The sequence below is a fragment of the Acipenser ruthenus genome, chromosome 5, assembly GCF_902713425.1.
Source record: "Acipenser ruthenus chromosome 5, fAciRut3.2 maternal haplotype, whole genome shotgun sequence".
Taxonomy (NCBI): Eukaryota; Metazoa; Chordata; class Actinopteri; order Acipenseriformes; family Acipenseridae; genus Acipenser; species Acipenser ruthenus.
The window spans coordinates 32115339-32136709 of NC_081193.1; the positions used below are offsets into that span (position 1 = coordinate 32115339).

The 21371-nt window shown below is 37.5% G+C and overlaps 1 protein-coding gene across 3 annotated transcripts in view; it reads left to right on the forward strand.

Moving 5' to 3' along the window:
• Window positions 1–21371, forward strand: part of LOC117403068 (TGF-beta-activated kinase 1 and MAP3K7-binding protein 2-like) — a 61852-nt gene that overhangs the window by 15027 nt on the left and 25454 nt on the right. For 2 of the 3 annotated variants that reach the window (XM_059023989.1, XM_059023992.1), the window contains exon 2: window positions 17697–17887. In XM_059023989.1, coding sequence (XP_058879972.1) covers window positions 17786–17887 — 102 coding nt within the window. In that variant the 5' untranslated portion in view covers window positions 17697–17785. Of the gene's footprint in view, window positions 1–4536; window positions 4609–17696; window positions 17888–21371 lie in introns of all 3 variants that reach the window. The other variant, XM_059023990.1, reaches the window with a different exon arrangement.

The following is a 21371-nucleotide window of genomic DNA, read 5'->3' on the forward strand; positions in this document are numbered from 1 at the left end:
TTTTACGGTGAAAATGAAAACAATTATGTGCGCCGTCGTCTAAACCACATATATTGAAGGTATTTTAAGAAAATATACAATCCATTAGAATCAGCAATAAACCTAATATGTCTAACTTTGTTTGCATTCCCTCTGCTTGAAAGAATGTTTAATATTTTCAAATAAACCATGCAGCTCTGCGTAATCTCTTTTTAAAACGGAAGAGCTTAGTGAAGTAAAGCAAAGCGAAAACACGGTATGCACGGGCAAGCATGGAAAAGCACAGAGTACTATTGCAAATCATAGTAAAAAAAAAAATACATAAACAAACTATGGTGTAAGATTAGGCAAAGCATGGTAAAACTGCAAAATGTACCTTAGTAAACTAACTTTTATATTGGATATGGAGGGGTATACATCTGGACTGGGAATTCGGTTTTAATAGTGAATGATCGAAGGTGAATGTTTTTATTAACTTTTGTAGCTGGCAAAACTCAAATTATCACCACCTTTGAAAACCCAAAATTACTCTTAGCATAGTTGGTAATATTTAGGACTTTATAATTTTCTTTTTTTTATTTTCCATCTCCCTATCTACCTTTTCTTAGCCTTGTTGTGCTTTTGTTATTTTCACCACCAGTTCAACATAGATGTCCTGACAAATTTTCTTTTCAGCATATATAGTCAGTATGGAGTGTAAAGTAAATCCATCATTTTAAAATATTATTGATTTGTAGCAACAAAAAATACAATAATAAAAACAAAAAATAAATGAATAAATGCAGAATTTGTTTTAAGTTTTGTAGGGTGTCATCTCCAGAGGTCGCGTTTACGCAGAATTCTGCGTTATATACGCATGACATATTAATAAAACACAAAACCATAACAGCAGTGCATTTCTAAAAGGCAGATGTGAAAGACAACATTTCCACTTTTCATCCTTGTCCAATAATTGTTTATATTACGAAGTAGTTTTATGCAGTGCCACATGTAAAAATGGTTCCACTGCTCCCTGCATCCTCTTTATGTTAAAAACAGAAAAGTCGTGGCGGTCTCAGTATCCCATGTAGCACTGTGTACGTCCCTGGTATTGGTATTGCAATTACAATATGTGTATCTTGTGTACCAGTAGAACTAGGTTTTAGCTGTCGGAACAGAGTGCAGTCTAGTAAACGCTCTCGTTTACGTGAGGATCATATAAATCTTACGACAATTTCAGTGGAAGCTCCTGAGAATTATTAAGACTTGGAAAGAGCACCAGTCATTTTGGATATTGTAAATAGTTATGATGTTGACAGCTACCCATAGAGACATATGTCGTGAATGGGGGATTTTCAAAAGAAAACGTTTCATGGTAAGCTTGTATTTGTCCGTTTCTACTACCATTATTTATACTGTGTACTGTTTTGCATGTTAACTTAATTAATCTGAAATAGTTACACTGGAAAATAACATAACTATGTTGATGCAATATGTAGAAACGTAGATGTTCTGGTTGAAAACGTAGATTTTGAGACGGTATGCTTTTTACAAATGCACATTTTAAAGGCTAGTGCTACCTCTGCATCTAATTAAATGGTCACACAAATTAGTTACCGCAGTATCCCAAACATTACTTTCTTTACTTTTCTTTTAGTCATACTTTAGAAAATAATTGCCAAACATTGTAGCTTGGTCAGCACAGTATTTGTAATTATAGCACAACGCCGTAACTGACTGTTACTTTGAAGACTCCTCCACAGATCCAATCCCATTACACCGCAGGGGGCGGTGTTGGGGGGAGAAGGTGAGCTCAATCACATGTAGATTCAGTGAGTCAGACCTGAGGGGAGCAGAGACACTCTGCGCTTAATCCAAAAAATAATTGCAGATTCCATATTTAATAAAAGCGATGCACAGGCTTGACTATCAATAGTTGTCAAACGATACGTTGCATCGATGCATCGCCTCAGCCTTAATTTCTAAAACTGCATTCTTGAAAAATACGTAATTTGATTTTGCTGAGATCCCTGAATCTCTGTAATATAATGTATTTGTTTGCACTGAAAACAATAGAACATTGGTCATCTCAATAATTTTGAGTTTACTGAAAACAAAAATGAATGAAAAAAGAATGGTCATATCAGTAATCATACTTTTAGAGCTGCTTCATTCATATCAGAAAGCCGCTGTGTGATTAAATGTTCTGTGCTTTGCTTCTAATCTCCACTCGTTCCTAGCACACGCCATCGCTGTTTGCAAGCAACGTCAATGAATTCACCTCGCAAATTCAGTGTAAAACTAGGCACTAAAGTCAAACTCAAATCGAACAGGCATGTCCGACTGATGTGACAGAAGAACTGATTGATAGCAAAAAAGAACGGCAGAATGACTTAATAACACTTTACCAAAATGAAAATTAATTTATTATGGATGCGGGAAAAACACATTAACAATACGCTGTGCAGCGTCAACTTAGACATCTGTCTGTGTGAACTTCATGTTTTTATTTCATTATGAACCTACACAAAGGGGATATACATAAATATAATATGTTTTTGTGTAAAAGAGAAAAGAGAAATACATTATCTGAAATCAAATGAACTGAAGCACAATCTCGTAAATGCATCATTGTATTACAGACTTCATAAAAGTGCAAATGCAATGAAAGTGAAACATGTTTCACAAATACAAATAATACTGAATTTACTATTTAAGAACACAGTATGTATACAGTTCCGGTAACATCTAAGTCCGATTGGCAGATTTTACCCGAATTGAAGTCAAAGTAGATGCCATAGTCAGAGGTGAAAATAACTTTAATTTCTTACCTATTATTTGTTATTATTATTATTATTATTATTATTATTATTAGTTGTTTATTTAGCAGATGCCTTTATCCAAGGCGACTTACAGAGACAAGGGTGTGTGAACTATGCATCAGCTGCAGAGTCACTTACAACTACGTCTCACCCGAAAGACGGAGCACAAGGAGGTTAAGTGACTTGCTCAGGGTCACACAATGAGTCAGTGGCTGAGGTGGGATTTGAACCGGGGACCTCCTGGTTACAAGCCTGTTTCTTTAACCACTGGAACACACAGCCTCCTCTGTTACCTATGTAGCGTTATTTTCAGGTATGCGTTAAAAAGTGGTACTCAGAGCACTGCACTTGCTCGCGTGTACCTAAACAACTTCCACTAAGAAAGCAGGGAAGCACCCATTCAAATCTGGTACGTTGTGCTGTTTTCGGTCTTTACATCTTTTTAAATTGAATTTATCATTTTTTATCATTTTCAATGTCATTTATCATTTTTCCACCATTTAAGAAAATAGTATGTGAATATTTATCATATGCAATATTTTTTTTTACTTGTGCAACTTTGCAGTGGACTCCTCGCGAATTGCTTTTTCTTTTTAGAGAAATTGATTGTCTAGTTTCCAGTTTAAGTTTGCAAAAAATGATGTTTAATTAATGGTAAATGTACCTCTTTGACAATAGGAAAACACATATTCGGTTGCAATTGATTGCACCTGTACCAACATCTGACATCATACCGCTTTCAGACACTACACGAGTCAAGTTTTGGTACACGTACCACATTCTGACGATGTACCACTTTCTAACACTATCTGCTCTATAGTCATGGCTTCTATCAAAGTGAAAAACAACGTCCACAAACTTGAACTTGAAGCTTATCTATAAACTTCAGGTATATTCAAACAGTATTCCAATAGAAAAGAAAATAGTGACAGACAAGGGTGAAAAAGGCATGTAAATAGAATAATCTAGCTAGAAAAAATATTATTTGTGCATTTTCCTGAGGGACATCAGGCAACGTCCATAAGGTAAACTGTTCCCCCCCCCCACTACTACCACTAGTTTAATGAAAATTGATTTGAGTTCTTACACTGCTACACCCGAGCTGAGACGGTGCCGAGCCCAGCCAGCTTTGAGTTGCACTGAAGAGCCAAGCCGACCGAATGACATCACGCGTAATGAACGTGCCGAGTCACAGATAATAGAGGAGGCGTATGGCAAAAAAAGTAATGTTTTTTTTTCCCTGATGCTTTGTCATTCAAACATTTGCTTGCAGTATGATCTTTCTAGCCTAAAATTAGTAATAATGACAATAAAAAATCATGAAGTCATGCTTGAATATGTTGATTTATTGTAGCTCTATACAAAGATGGTCCTTCATTTTCGTTATTTTATTTACATTTAACTTATTTATAAAGCGACATTAAAGCCATATGCCTTAACTAACAGTGTCTGCTTGTTTGATTTCCTCAATTTCATGATTGAGGAAATCAAAGGTAAAATGTCATATCAGTCAGCATCATTGTCTTAGCCAGGTCATCAAAGTACAGTACAGTAAACCTGCATTGGCACTTGAATACGGATCGGAGGAACATTAAGGCTGTAACAGACATATTTTCAAAGTGTTTCCTCCAGTCTAACTTTTTTTTTTAGGTAAAATACAAAACTAGAATCAATCAACAAAGTTATATATTTCTTAAGCACTCTCTGTGTTTTGTTTTTCATTATGTAACATTAACATGATTTTTCCTCCTTTCAGAAAATAGGAGTTATTTAAAGAAAGGAGGAAATGCTTTGAAAATATGGACCTAAGACTTTAAATGCTTAAACGGTAAGCAAAAATAAAAATCTTACAGCGTGGTATTTTTCTAAAATGTAACTGGAAAATCGCTTGTTTTATAAGAGTCTTTAATTTTCATAAAGTTTCAGCATTTGTAGTATCTACAGTAGATGCATTGCACACTACTTCATCTAAATACTGTAGGCAGATATCGTATTCAATTTAAAATAAATACACAAATTAAATAAAAGATGATTGTAAACATTTAATTAAGTATACTTTTTCATTGAAGGAGTCTTTGATAGTTTAAGTGGTAATCCCAACGTAGATTTGCAGCCTTATGGAAAACCTAATGTAAATGTACCATAAGAACCGTTGTACAAGTCGATTTTCTAGGCATTTCTGCAGGGCCCATAAAAGGGGGGAGCGACTAATACACTGGTACAACACTGTATGCAACACTAAGATGTTTTGTTTACTGGTTATTAGATGGTGGACTGTGTGGTTTATTTTTGGGGTTTTTTTTTTTTTTTGTGCTTTAATTTGATGGAAACAGCTCTGTTTTAATACTTATTTAAAAGTGATATTAATACAACACATTTGTAAAAAGCCAGTGCAGCTGCAACTGTTCATTAAAGCAGAGAAGATATGTTATTGAAGTGTTTGGGTACATGATAAGCTAAAATAAGATATGTTAATACAGATATGATTTACTTGAACAAATTATTTAGAAATTTTGAAAAACTTAATAGTTTCTAGCAGTTTAACTAAAAATGAAAAACAGCACTGTAAAAATATTAATGGAATAAAATATTGCAAGCTAGTGCGTCTTATACAACCATTTTTACAGTATGTGTTCTGGCCCAACTGTGTACGGATTTTTGAGTAACACCAAGCAGCAAATACAGAGCAAAGAATTATTTTTCTGGTTCTGATGCCTACATTTAAGAGTGATGTTCATGCAATTTACAATACTTTATGTAGGAAAGAGATCTTTTGACATAGCTATAATTTTGACTTGGACATAACTTCCATCACAAGAAAAGAAAAAGCCTAAAAATGTCAAATGACATACATAGTTTACTTTTTATTTTATTTATTTATGTATGTATGTATGTATGTATGTGTATGTATGTATGTATGTATGTATACCCTTCTAAATATAGCAGTAAAAGGAAAAGACAGGAAAAGTAAGGTAAAATAAAGTATTTAAAAAAAAAAAAAAATGGACGGTGTAAGTTCTATAAGTATGGTGTTTGGGCAGCAATGTGGAGTAGTGGTTAGGGCTCTGGACTCCAGGTAGGGGACACTGCTGCTGTACCCTTGAGCAAGCTACTTTACCTAGATTGCTCCTGTAAAAACCCAACTGTATAAATGGGTGATTGTATGTAAAAACAATGTGATATCTTGTAATATTTGTAAGTCTAAGAAGCTAAGAAATAAATAATAATAAATATAACAATAACTATTTTAAAACAACTCAACAACGTATAACTCAATAATGGAACAGGCAATAAAGTACAACTGAGAGGATGCCTGTTTTACTACCACCGTTTACTGATGAAACAGTTCACGTGGGTGCCCGATCACTGCGCTCAAAATGTTAACTGTTTCAATTGACTACAATGATTATTTCAGACAAACATACTTCGGGGTCTACCTAATTTGCGTTTTCGCGGAAATAAGGAAATTGAGGGGTCACTGCAAAATTTACCTCTTTAGGGGCCAATGCATACTGGACTAGTATGGAGAAGAGAAAAAAAAAGGAACCTAATTTAAATTAACTACTGCACACCGCAAGTAATCGCTAACTGCGTATCTTAATTCTGTAGATAGGCTTTTTTTTTTTTTTTTTTTAATTCCTTCGCCGTCCTGTGTGTGCATTGCACTTTGTCAAAAAAAAAAAAAATACCTTAGACAAATAACATTGTTCACATCAGTGTGTGTGTAATGGGTTTTCTGTGACCTGTACAAGTCAGTGTTGCATTGTTATTCCGATTTAGGTTGCTAAAATCTTCTACATGCAGATGGAGGTAAATTTGTTTTTCACATGTTGTAATGTGACTTTGGAGAAAATACGATCAATCGCTATTTTGCTCCATAATTGCACATTAAACAAAAGAATACTACAGAGGCTGCTAAACAAAACAAAACGTTAAAGAAATAACAGCTTTCAGAAAACAAACAAGTCCGCGCAGACAAAGTATTCCTATTGGTTGGAACCAAGTTAAGTCAGTACCACGGGTACGATCTAGCACAACCACCTCACTTCAAACAACCTGCTGCTTACTTTTTAGACGCAGTTAGAATTCTTTCTTTTGACTGTTAGTTTATTTATTTAGCAGACTGTACTAATAAAATAAATTCTTGGATGGGACAAACAACATGACAACAAACATGCTGCATATATGGCCTTTATTAAAGAATGCCAGAGGGTAACCGAGTTTTGGGACTGTTTCGAATTGATTTCCGCATCTGCCTTACACTTTCAACCAATTCAGTGGATGCAGAATGTGCAGTCTCAATGTATGGGCAAGTCTTCACAACACCGACAGAAAATGTCAGTAGCTGGGGGGTGTTGCATGCTTGCCATTATTAAATGGCAGCACTCCGTTTTAGTAAGGAAGCAAGTATCACTATTTTTAGGCTTTTATAGTACTCTGGAATATTATCTACTTAGGTTTATTTTGATGTTTCAACAGGTCTGCGAAATGTATGCGAAATTCTAATTTTATTCCATAACCTACCTGCAAAAAGTATGCAAATTCTCTGCGATTAAGTAGACTCCTAAACATACTGTGGCTAAATACATTTTAATGGTATTTCTGTGATGTGCTCCTCTATAATAATGGAAGTCCCTTGTTCAAATGTATTGACTCATGAGTTGCATTATTACCTTGCAACAGTCCAATGCTATTGCTATTAACCCTTCACTAATGCCCCTATATGAAACATTTACTGTTCAATTTGTCTGCTTTATAGTAAGGTTGGCTGCATAGTTTAATTTTAATAATTAAATGTTGTAGTAAACAAAAATCAATTCTGACCTACATTGGTTAACCAAATGTGGCTAACCAATATAGCTCAGGTACCCATTGCATTGCAGAATCTCTTGATCATGATCAACAAAGAGGGAAGTTTACTCAACTGCTGTAGGAAGTGGATTTATTGGGGCCGGATAATTTATCAGTATTGTTTGACTGAAAGAATGATCAGTTTGTAGAAGATTAATTTCCAAAAGGAGTTCATACCAGATCGTACAGTTCGAACATTTAGGTTACAATTTAAAGTGAATGTGCATACACGTTCAGGGGTTTTGCTCATTTCCGTCTGGTGCTTGGTGATGCATGCTTTCAAAGTGTCAGGGAAAAAAGTACCCATAAAAGTGGCTTTTTGTTGGCTGCCAGTTTTAGTAAGATGTTTGCAAGATTCATTGCAACAAATACTTAAATGTAATGGTCCTCAACCACAGTTTTAAAGAGATGTTGGTAAGCTTTGACTCATTCAACCCCCCCAAGGGCAGGTGCTGCAGATTAATTGTGAAATACTTGGCACCATAGTTTTGTATCAAGCAGGTAATGTAGTAAGATGTTGGTGTTCCTGTGTGTTGCAATTTTTTTTTGTTAATAAAGATATTTTTGATGTGGTAAAATGCAGATGTTGCTGCTGCTTCCTCGCACTTGTTAGGTAGTTATCCAGAATGTACAGTTACCACAGCATCCATGGAGTCCAACCCACGAAAAAACAAATTTAAGAAGAAACAGACATGCTTTGTTCACATTAAATTACATTGCTCAGGGTCTTGTCTGAGGCATATTGGGGTGGGGTGTGGTGGGATCAGCCTTAAAACAAATTCAAACTCAATTCAAAACTCATTTTGAGCTACATTCAGGTAAATACATTGTTTTAAGAAAAGGGTGGTTGTAATGTGTGTTTTAAAGGGTGCATATTGAGAATTAATGTATCCATTATTTCAGTTATTTCACAATTATGATAAAGCTATGTATGTTTCATTTGGTCCTCTGTCAGCATATTTGTTCATCCATGGAAACTTTTTTTTTTCATTCTCCAGTAGATTAAAGGTACAAAGGTAAAATAAACTAAAGCACTTAAATTAAATTCCGAAAACTAATAAAAGGTATGTCATGTAAACACACTTTTCGGAAAACTTATTCCGATAGCGTACTGCACATGTGCAATCCATGTATACAGTTGAATTCTAATTAGATTTTCTATCGTTAATCATGTAAACACAGAAAAGTGACGTTTTAAGAAAATCAGTTTTCTGATTTCAGTTTTCCAAAAACATTTTGTCATGTAAACGTACTGAATGCCAGTCTGTAACAGGCAGGATGACATCCAGTTTCTATGTACTCTCAAGTCACATATTGTACAACATTTCCAAATACACTTGCTACTGTAAGGACTTTTATTTATTTATATTAATTAATTAATTATTATTATTATTATTATTATTATTATTATTATTATTATTATTATTATTATTTTCTTAGTAGACACCCTTACCCAGGGCGAAATACATATCAAGAATTACAGTACAATTAAGAGCAAGATACAAAATACAATGACTTCAGTCCTAATAAGAGCAAATACAAAACACAGTACAATTTGATATTGGGGCAGTTCAAGAGCAGGTACCAGTGTTGATAGTTACATCACGGTTAGATACGAGTTCAAGTGAAATACAAAATACTACAGATTGGGTTAAGTGCAGGATTAAATACAGTAAAATAGGGAGCAGATAAGTGCAAGTAAAAGTGCATTATAAGGCAGAGTGCTATGTTGTCCAGAAGGGAAGAGTTGAGTTTTACAGGTGTTGTCTGAAGAGGTGCGTCTTGAGGAGGTGCCGGAAGGTGGTCAGGGACTGGACAGTCCTGACATCCGTAGGAAGGTCGTTCCACCACCACAGGGTGAGGGTGGAGAAGGAGTGGGCTCTGGAGGCAGGGCAGGACAGCGTAGAGGATGTACAGCCAGTCTTCTTGTGCAGGCGGAGTGGAGAGATCGGGTGGGGGTGTAGGGAGAGATGAGAGTCTAGAGGTAGCTGGGTGCAGTCAGGTCAAGGCATCGGTAGGCGGGAACTGGATGCGAGCGGTGCTGAGGAGTGGTGAGCAGAGCAGTGGAGTAGCATGGGAGAAGCGAGGCAGAGAACACCAGACGAGCAGTGGAGTTCTGGATGTGCTGGAATGGACGGGTGGCGGGCACAGGGAGGCCTGCCAGGAGGGAGTTGCAGTAGTCTAGGCGGGAGAGTACCAGGGCCTGGACAAGGAGTTCCGTGGAGTAGTTGGTGAGAGAGTCAGATTCTTCATGATGCTCAGGAAGAATCGGCAGGTTCGTGCTAGAGTGGAGATGTGCTGAGAGTAGGAGAGGCAGGGGTCCAGGGTTATTCCAAGGTTCTTGGCTGAGGAGGAGGGAGAGAGCTTGGTAGATTCCAAAGGAATCGATTTTTGATGAGGCTGGGCAGTCAGAATAGAGTAGACTATTATTATAGTTTGGTACATTTTAAAGTATTTAGATTTATCATTTCTATCTGAAAGATGGTTGTTCATTACTGTTAACTGTTAACATTTTATGTCCAAAGCAAAACCATTTTTATTAATCTCTCAAATCCTGACTAATTTAACTACCGTACTAAATTATTTTTATATAACATTGCCCTAACCCTAAGTCCCAAAAATTACCAATCTTTGTCGGTTTCTTCCATTTGAATCAGACTTTGCTTTTGATTTTTTATTCAACATAATATTGTAAATAATAAAACAAATGAAAATGGCATGGACAAAAATGATGGGACCGCTAACCTAATATTTTGTTGCACAACCTTTAGAGGCAATCACTGCAATCAAACGTTTTCTGTAGCTCTCAATGAGACTTCTGCACCTGTTAACAGGTAGTTTGGCCCACTCTTCCTGAGCAAACTGCTCCAGCTGTCTCAGCTTTGATGGGTGCCTTCTCCAGACTGCAAGTTTTAGCTCTTTCCATAGATGTTCGATAGGATTCAGATCAGGACTCATAGAAGGCCACTTTAGAATAGTCCAATGTTTTGTTCTTATCCATTCTTGGGTGCTTTTAGCTGTGTGTTTTGGGTCATTATCCTGTTGGAGGACCCATGACCTGCGACTGAGACAGAGCTTTCTGACACTGGGCAGTACGTTTGGCTCCAGAATGCCTTGATAGTCTTGAGATTTCATTGTGCCCTGCACAGATTCAAGGCACCCTGTGCCAGGCGCAGCAAAGTAGCCCCAAAACATAACCGAGCCTCCTCCATGTTTCACTGTAGGTATGGTGTTCTTTTCTTTTGAAATCTTCATTTTTTCGTCTGTGAACATAGAGCTGATGTGACTTGCCAAAAAGCTCCAGTTTTGACTCATCTGTCCAAAGGACATTCTCCCAGAAGGATTGTGGCTTGTCAATATGCATTTTAGCAAATTCCAGTCTGGCTTTTTTATGTTTTTCTTTCAAAAGTGGAGTCCTCCTGGGTCTTCTTCCATGGAGCCCACTTTCGCTCAAAAAGCAACGGATGGTGCGATCAGAAACGTACCTTCACCTTGGAGTTCAGCTTGTATCTCTTTGGCAGTTATCCTTGGTTCTTTTTCTACCATTCGCACTATCCTTCTGTTCAATCTGGGGTCGATTTTCCTCTTGCGGCCGCGCCCAGGAAGCTTGGCTACAGTTCCATGGACCTTAAACTTCTTAATAATATTTGCAACTGTTGTCACAGGAACATCAAGCTGCTTGGAGATGGTCATGCTTGTCTATTTTTTTTCTGATCTCCTCAGACAACTCTCTCCTTTGCTTTCTCTGGTCCATGTTCAGTGTGGTGCACACAATGATACCAAACAGCACAGTGACTACTTTTCTCCATTTAAATAGGCTGAATGACTGATTACAAGATTGGAGACATGTGTGATACCAATTAAAGAAACTAATTAGTTTGAAATATCACTATAATCCAATTATTTATTATATTTTCTAAGGGGTACCAACAAATGTGTCCAGGCCATTTTAGAATATCTTTATAGAATAAGCAATAATTCATCTCTTTTTGCAGCTTCTTTGCTTTATTCTATGACATACCAAAGGCATGCAAGTATACATGATAAAATAGCTTTTAATTTCATCACTTTTCAGGAGGAATGAAGCATTATTTCAATGAGCTGTAAGGGTACCAACAAATTTGAGCACGTCTGTATAATGACTGTACACTGTTTTGTCGTCTGCTCCACTGTATTCAGACAACCTGTAGATCAGTGACACACTAATCTTCTACGATGGATTTTGATAGGGCTGTGTAATAATAATACAGTACACAGACTGTATAAGACGGTACACAGGAAGGATGATAAAAAAAAAATTTAAAAAACAATATGAATCACAGTGAGAATACTGCAGTCAATCTTTTGTCCTGTTTTTTTTTTAACCATTAGGAAATGGATTTGATAAATCTTTGCCCTTGGATTACAGTATGTTTTTCCTGAAGTGAAAATCCTCAGTTCCCTTAGGGAATAGTAACCATTACAAAATGGGTGTTTCCCTTTAAGACACCCGAACTGAAAACTGTATACCAAAGATTCTCGCTAGAGCACGGTGGCGCTGATGAGGCTCCGCCCCACAACCACAAAACAGCAGCGCGCCTACAGGCATTGCCATTTTCTTTTTTCAGCCGTGCCGATTACTCCTGAGAGTGAAGTGTATCTTTATCTATTGTTAGCGCTTTTTAGCTTGTTTATAAGCTTGTTTATATATACAGTGCCTTGCAAAAGTATTCAGACCCCTGACCAATTCTCTCATATTACTGAATTACAAATGGTACATTGAAATTTCGTTCTGTTTGATATTCTATTTTAAAACACTGAAACTCAAAATCAATTATTGTAAGGTGACATTGGTTTTATGTTGGGAAATATTTTTAAGAAAAATAAAAAACTGAAATATCTTGCTTGCATAAGTATTCAACCCCCACACTAATATTTGGTAGAGCCACCTTTCGCTGCAATAACAGCTTTAAGTCTTTTGGGGACTTGTGGACCGCAATTTCAAATAGTGCCACAGATTCTCAGTGGGATTGAGATCAGGATTTTGACTGGGCCACTGTAGGACATTGACCTTTTTGTTCTTGAGCCACTGCAATGTTGCTTTGGCCTTGTGCTTGGGATCATTGTCCTGCTGAAAGGTGAATTTCCTCCCAAGCTTCAGTTTTTTAGCGGACTGAAGCAGCTTCTCTTGCAGTATTTCCCTGTATTTTGCTCCATCCATTCTTCCTTCAATTTTAACAAGATGCCCAGTCCCTGCTGATGAGAAGCATCCCCATAGCATGATGCTGCCACCACCATACTTCACTGTAGGGATGGTGTGTCTTGAAGGATGGGCAGTGTTAGGCTTGCGCCACACATAGCGCTTTGAGTTTTGGCCAAAAAGCTCTATCTTGGTCTCATCTGACCACAAAACCTTTTCCCACATCGCAGCTGCGTCACTCTCATGCTTTCTGGCAAACTCCAGATGTGCTTTCAGATGGTACTTTTTGAGTAACTGCTTCTTTCTTGCCACCCTCCCATACAGGCCAGTGTTACGCAGAGCTCTTGATATGGTTGACTAGTGCACCATTACTCCACTCCCAGCCACTGAACTTTGTAGCTCCTTCAAAGTGATTGTTGGCCTCTCTGAGGCTTCTCTCACAAGTCTCCTTCTTGTTTGAGCGCTGAGTTTTGAGAGACAGCCTTTTCTTGGCAGTGCCTGGGTGGTGTGATGCAGCTTCCACTTCCTGATTATTGATCCAACTGTGCACACTGGGATATCCAAAGACTTGGATATTATTTTGTACCCTTTCCCTAATCTATGCATTTTGTATTACTTTATCTCTAACTTCTGTAGAATGCTCTTTGGTCTTCATTTTCCTTCAGATTCACAGCCTGACCAATGATCCTTCAACAGTGGAGTTTTTATCCAGAAAATGTGACAGCAACTTTAATGGTTCACAGGTGGAGGCCAATGGTAAGGTAATTATGTCCTCGTTAGGGCAATTTCTTTCATCGGTGTAAACTGGGAGCTTCCACAGCACAGGGGTTGAATACTTATGCAAAGCAAGATATTTCAGTTTTTTATTTTTCTTAAAAATATTTCCCAACATAAAACCAATGTCACCTTACAATAATTGATTTAGAGTTTCAGTGTTTTGTATTTGCCCACTGTCTGATTTTTCTGTATTTTTGCATATTCTTGACACTGAATGTTATCAGATCTTCAACCAAAACCTGATATTAGATAAAGGGACCCTGAGTGAACAAATAACACACAAATTTGATACATATTTCATTTATTTATTAAAGAAAGTTATGCAACACCCAATGCTCCCGTTTGAAAAAGTAATCGCCCCCTTAGACTCAGTAACTGGTTACGCCACCTTTAGCAGCAATAACTGCAACCAAACGCTTCCTGTAGTTATTCATTAGTCTCTCACAGCGCCGTGGAGGAATTTTGGCCCACTCCTCCATACTCTCAGTGACATGTGTTGGTTTTCGAGCATGAACTGCTCGTTTTCAGGTCCTGCCACAACATCTCAATGGGGTTTAGGTCTGGACTTTGACAAGGCCATTCCAAAACTTTATATTTCTTGTTCTTCAACCATTCTGATGTAGACTTGCTTGTGTGTTTCGGATCATTGTCTTGCTGCATGACCCAGCTGCGCCTCAGCTTCAGCTAATGGACGGATGGCCTGACATTCTCCTGTAGAATTTTCTGATACAGAGCAGAATTCATGGTTCCTTCAATGATGGCAAGGCGTCCAGGTCCTGATGCAGCAAAGCATCCCCATGACACTACCACCACCATGCTTGGTATGAGGTTCTTACTGTGGAATGCAGTGTTTGGTTTTCGCCAGAAATAACGGGGGCCCATGTCGGCCAGAAAGTTCCACTTTTGACTCATCTGTCCATAGAACATTGTTCCAGAACTCTTGAGGATCGTCCAGGTGCTTTTTGGCAAACTTGAGACAAGCATTCATGTTCTTCTTAGTGAGCAATGGTTTCCGCCTTGCTACTCTGTGGTTCGGTGGAGCCCCAGAGCCTTAGAAATGGCTTTGTACGCCTTTCCAGACTGATAGGCATCAACAACTTTTTTCCGGAGGTCTTCAGGAATTTCTTTTGTTCGTGGCATGATGTGCCTCTAGAACTTGTGTGCTGACAACTTCACTCTGATGGTAAGGGCCAAAGTTTAGTCTGATTTCTGTTGGGCAGGGCTGGCCCAAATCAGGCCTGGTTGTTAACCAAAGTACTCAAACAGCTGACCTTAATTATCCCTTTAATTGGGTTGCGTTAACTAGGGGGGGCAATAACTTTCACACCTGAAGATTGCATGTTTGATTACCTTGCACACCTAACAAATGAAAGAAGCACCAAACTTTGTCATTTTTACCTCTCAGACTCCCTCTATATACTACTACAACCCACAAAAAAATCTGACCAAATTCAATGTGAAAAATGTGCAAAAATGCAGAAAATCAGACTGGGCAAATACTTTCACGGCACTATATATATATATATATATATATATATATATATATATAGTACTGTGCAAAAGTTTTAGGCAGGTGTGAAAAAATGCTGTAAAGTAAGAATGCTTTCAAAAATAGACATGTTAATAGATTATATTTATCAATTAACTAAATGCAAAGTGAGTGAACAGAAGAAAAATCTAAATCAAATCCATATTTGGTGTGACCACCCTTTGCCTTCAAAACAGCATCAATTCTTCTAGGTACACTTGCACAAAGTCAGGGATTTTGTAGGCATATAGTCAGGTGTATGATTAAACAATTATACCAAACAGGTGCTAATGATCATCAATTCAATATGTAGGTTGAAACACAATCATTAACTGAAACAGAAACAGCTGTGTAGGAGGAATAAAACTGGGTGAGGAACAGCCAAACTCAGCTAACAAGGTGAGGTTGCTGAAGACAGTTTAGTGTCAAAAGTCATACACCATGGCAAGACTGAGCACAGCAACAAGACACAAGGTAGTTATACTGCATCAGCAAGATCTCTCCCAGGCAGAAATTTCAAGGCAGACAGGGGTTTCCAGATGTGCTGTCCAAGCTCTTTTGAAGAAGCACAAAGAAACGGGCAACGTTGAGGACCGTAGACGCAGTGGTCGACCAAGGAAACTTACTGCAGCAGATGAAAGACACATCATGCTTACTTCCCTTTGCAATCGGAAGATGTCCAGCAGTGCCATCAGCTCAGAATTGGCAGAAAACAGTGACACAAGCGGTTACTAGCTTGCAATTGGGTTGTATGCCACGTCCTTGCAACTGCTTGGGTATACTCGCCCATTTTGTAATGGTTAATATTCCCTACTTGAAACCCTGGTTCCATGAAATAGGAATATTAACCATTAACTTTGGGGTCGCTGCGTTCATGGTAACAATCTCTGAAGAAAATGGCAATGCTTGTAGGGCGCTCTGCTGTTTTGTGGTTGTGGGGGCGGAGCCTCAGCAGCTCCACCCTGCACTAGCGAGAATCTTTGGTATGGAGTTTTCAGTTCGGGTATCTTAAAGGGAAACACCCATTTTGTAATGGTTAATATTCCTATTTCAGGGAACCAGGGTTATGATGATAACCTAACATTTCACTTCCTACTGTACAGTAGTACCTTCTTCAACAACCTAGCATGTAGAAATCACCTGGAAATAAGGATGTGTATGCTCGAAAGTTTAAGTGTGCAAATGAATTTTGTCTTAATGTAGCTCTTGGCTTTACAGGAAAAAATAAATGAAATACATGGTTGTGCACTGCTGTAAATGTAATATTTTGTGTAGTTATAATGCTCTGCATACTACTGCAAACCCTGTATACTATTGCTAGGCTGAACCGTACCTCGTCGGCCCATATGGTTAATTTTATTTTATTTATTTATTAATTTATTTATTTATTAATTAATTACTTTTTTTACCATTTGAGCAAACCTGCATGCCCACAGTTCTCCTTGAACTGTTCTCTATTGTCGCATTGTCAGATGTCCATAATAGATAATTCTATTTAATCCTGGTAATTTTGATGGAGAGGAAACTATGCAAAGCCCAACAACTCTTCACTTCAAACATCTCCTTAAAATCTAGTGACAAATCATTTGTTAAATATTGCAATAGCAGAAATATCTTTTTGAATACATTAATCTACAGTACCAGTACATTTTATTAAAAAGTTTTGCTCATTGTATCCATTTTTTTTCCATGACCTGTAATTAGTAGTACAGTGATTGCACTGTTGTAATATTTGAAATGGCAGTGTGAATCTAGAATGTAAACTTGGACAGAATCTACTTTCTGTTTTAATCATGCTATGAAGGAAGTTTTAAAATAGAGGAGCTTATAATAAGTAACTGTTGTCATGTGTGAAAATGAGTCTTTCACTTTCAGCTTGGGGCAAGTTCTTAATTCATTTATTTAGGTTTCAGTTTACTTTTTCTGTAATTATAAAAATCAATTATAATATTCATGACAGTTGAGACTGAATACATTGTTTACTGTCTGTAGTACAACGATTCAAGTGCAACTGATTCAGAAGTGAATTTCTTTCACTCCACAGGAAAACATATTGGTTTTATCTTCTACTCCAAGATTAGAATGGCATGTTGAGTTAAGACTTGATAAAAAGACTGTTTTTCCTCCAAGATCTGCTGTTTCCTGCAAGCTCGAAATAAAATAACGCTGCTGCTACAGTATTTACTAGAAGGCAGAGCTTGACTGAGACCTCATAGTTCAGGGTTTACGAGAGTAAGGGATATCATGCACATTTTGTACAACAGGCTTTTGAAGTTTTGAGATTCCAGTACTATATATGTATGTATGCAAGAGGCATTGTTCTCCCAAGGGTACTATTGGTGGGGCATTGAGTTAATTGCATTCAGTAGGTAACCTGCAATTAGTTTAATGTATCCACTGAGTAAGTATTCATTGATTACAGTTCAGTAGCCAAGATAACTATATTGCTATATTTACTGCAGTAATCTCCATTTGTTGAAAGGCTCTCTGCAGTGTTTGAGTCCATAAAGCATCAGACCATGACCATTTGTTGCAGCAGTTGCACAATATAAACCTTTATTTTACCAATTTTGTTTCACAGAAGATGCTTGAGAGGAGGGAGAAGTGCTGCTGCCACTGAGGCCTGAAACTGCATAACCGAGCAATTAGTCCTGACCAGGCAAAACACGAATGGCCCAGGGAAGCCAGCAGATTGATACCCAGGTGTTACATGACCTGTGCCAGAAGTTTCCTGAGGTACCTGAGGGTGTTGTATCCCACTGTATACTGCAGGTGAGTGTGCAGTGTTCCACTCTCAAGGCTGTTCTTGCCAGTGCTCGAAATTGGTTAGGCCATAAGTTACTCCAGTTTTAAAGAGATATACTGTAACTCTTGCTTTCAGTCACAAGTGTGTAGAAAGGGTTGCACTAACAGATTATTTTTTTGGGCTGATTTTCAATATTGCATATCAATAATTGTCAGATACTGATTTAAAGCTTTAAACTGAACACATCACATACATATTTTACTTGGTATTTGTATTTTGATAAGTTTATACTGTACATTCTGCAAGAAGTGAATTTAGCAAAACACTGATAAACCAAATCGAATGCAACATGTATATACATACATGCACCAATGAGTGGCTTTACTAAACAGTAGCATTCAGAGCTCGGGCTACAATAAAACATGCATTTTATAAAGGCACACATTTTTTACATATTCTATTGCTTTATTCCTATTGCACTTTTTTAACATTTGAAACATGAAAGTGTGGTTACCATAAACCAAGTGTACTACTATAAATAGTTATAACAATAGACAAGCTTACTGTACATTAGTGTTTATTTTGAAATGTATTTTAGTTCATAAATATACTATAAGTGGGTAAATAATATGTGTGTTATTAATGTGCGTCGGACATACTCGTTTCAGACACATAAGAGAAAATACAAACACAACATGTTAACTATACTAAATACATTCTTCCCAAGATCTAGATTTTTGTTAAATATGTAAAAGCTTGACTATTCCTATTTATTATTTACTATTATTATTATTATTATTATTATTATTATTATTATTATTATTATTTATTTCTTAGCAGACGCCCTTATCCAGGGCGACTTACAATCGCAAGCAAATACAAAATACAGTTAACTACCGGTACCAGACACAAAGTTTTTGTGGTACGGCAATTTTGTTTGGCATAATTATTTACATACCACGGTTTTCGCGTCCCCTTCCTCAAAAAACTTCCAAACGTGGCTTCCTTTGTTTAGAGATGTCATTTTAAATATAGCACAAACTCAGAAAAAAATGCTGGTCATTAACATTATTTAACCCCGCCGTGGAATTGATACCATACCACACCTTCTACAGGCATGAACACACACAGTGCACAAATGATGCACCAGATCGACCGAGAATAAAACCCGCCCCAGTGTCAATCTTTCTGTTGCTCCAATTAGAAAAGCTACTTGGAGGCAATTGCCAAACCCCTTCCTTTTTTATAATATTTGCCCTTACTGTGACACTAGAGCAGTGTCATATGTGACACTTACAGATGATAAATTACTAAAGTTAATGCATAAAAAAATATGCGTTTTGGTGACATTTGTCACATGACCGGTTATACGTCTAGCATATTATTAAATATTTTACCACTATAGAGTTTATACGTTTTAAACGTTTAAAATTCCCATCCCTACATATTTGATTTATGTATTCATTTTTTTTTTAGACACTGCAAAAGCTTGGAACTTTGATATGTTCAAAAACATTTTTTTTTAATGTAGATTATTTTATTCTACCATTTTTCACCTACAAATGGGGTTTTTCATGGTGTGCTTTTGCACTGCAAACTGTAGCTTTTAAAATATATAATTGTTTTGTGAAAATATTTGAAATGACAAAACAGTGGATGTACTGCAGCAGCCTTGAATTGTATTTCACCAGTCAATAAATATATTAACTGCACTTCCTGATTATTTTCTTTTGCGTGACTGTTTGCTGTGCTGAGTCTATCTCCCTCCCACCCACACACACACACACACACACTCACACACACCCACACACACTCACACACACTCACACACACCCACACACACCCACACACACTCACACACACTCACACACACTCACACACACTCACACACACTCACACACACTCACACACACACTCACACACACACTCACACACACTCACACACACCCACACACACCCACACACACCCACACACACTCACACACACCCACACACACTCACACACACCCACACACACTCACACACACCCACACACACTCACACACACTCACACACACCCACACACACCCACACACACCCACACACACCCACACACACTCACACACACCCACACACACCCACACACACCCACACACACTCACACACACTCACACACACTCACACACACCCACACACACCCACACACACTCACACACACCCACACACACTCACACACACTCACACACACTCACACACACCCACACACACCCACACACACTCACACACACTCACACACACTCACACACACCCACACACACTCACACACACCCACACACACCCACACACACTCACACACACTCACACACCCACACACACCCACACACACCCACACACCCACACACACTCACACACACTCACACACACTTTTGCCTTAACGACAACTTTATGCCGCCTGGACGTTGACTCGGCAGAATCCCAAAATTATAATTATAATGTACACTAGGTCTGCTGCAGTTACACAATTTCTGTCGCTTGTTTTCCCCCCATGCAAGACTCGGACTTAAAATTAAATTGACAACAAAAATAATTTCTTTACTTGCTGTAGTCTCTGATAATGAACCAGATAACGTACTGAGCACTCAATATATTTAATATAACCCTTTTATGTAGTAATCCATGTTTATAAACAAATAGAAATAAACTGCATTTTAGGAAAATCTATCCATATTTGTTTGATGTATCAAACAATTAATTCTAAGTTTCAAACACAGTGGCAAACACATTTTGAGATGGAGCACACTGCATTTTTATCACATCACACCAATATTGTACCATTGGCTCACCTAGTAAAAGCATGATTTCATAGCCTGCAGTGTGTCATGCAGTCAGACCGTGCAGGTGCTTTTACTGGCTAACAAGTTGCTGATCTATTGTCCCTTATAAACGTTTACCATAGTAAAAGCATAGCAAGGTATGCTATTATTAAATATGACAAACCAGGGTAAACTATAGTAAATGCATAGTACAACCATTGGAAACGCATAGTAAAACTGTAAAAATACCATGCAAAAAAACTGGTAAACTTTCATAAGGGGTAATCTGGGCATCCCAGGTGGAGTGTTAGGCTGATGTGTTTGTGAGGACAATGGCAAGAGTAATAAAAGCACGTTTATGCACTTTAAGGGTCATTATCTATAATTTAGCTTAATATCTACTATACATTAAAAAATGTATATTCTAGCCTGCAAAATTGTTTAATACAGAGTTACCTTGAATGGGGATTTATTTGATCCTACCTTTTCCTGATTGAAAAGTAAAAGTTTTGTATAGCTGTTGGAAAATGTCATGACAATACAGTAAATCAAATCTACTGTATGTGTATTTTCTTTTTTTAAAATCTCTACCCTCATATTGAGATGGTTATTTGTCAGCGGTAAGTTCTTTGTGTGCTTTACCCCCCCACCCCAAAAAAAAGGTGCAGACTAAAATTGCCAAGTAATACATTTCATGCTAATTTTCTTCCTTTTTTCC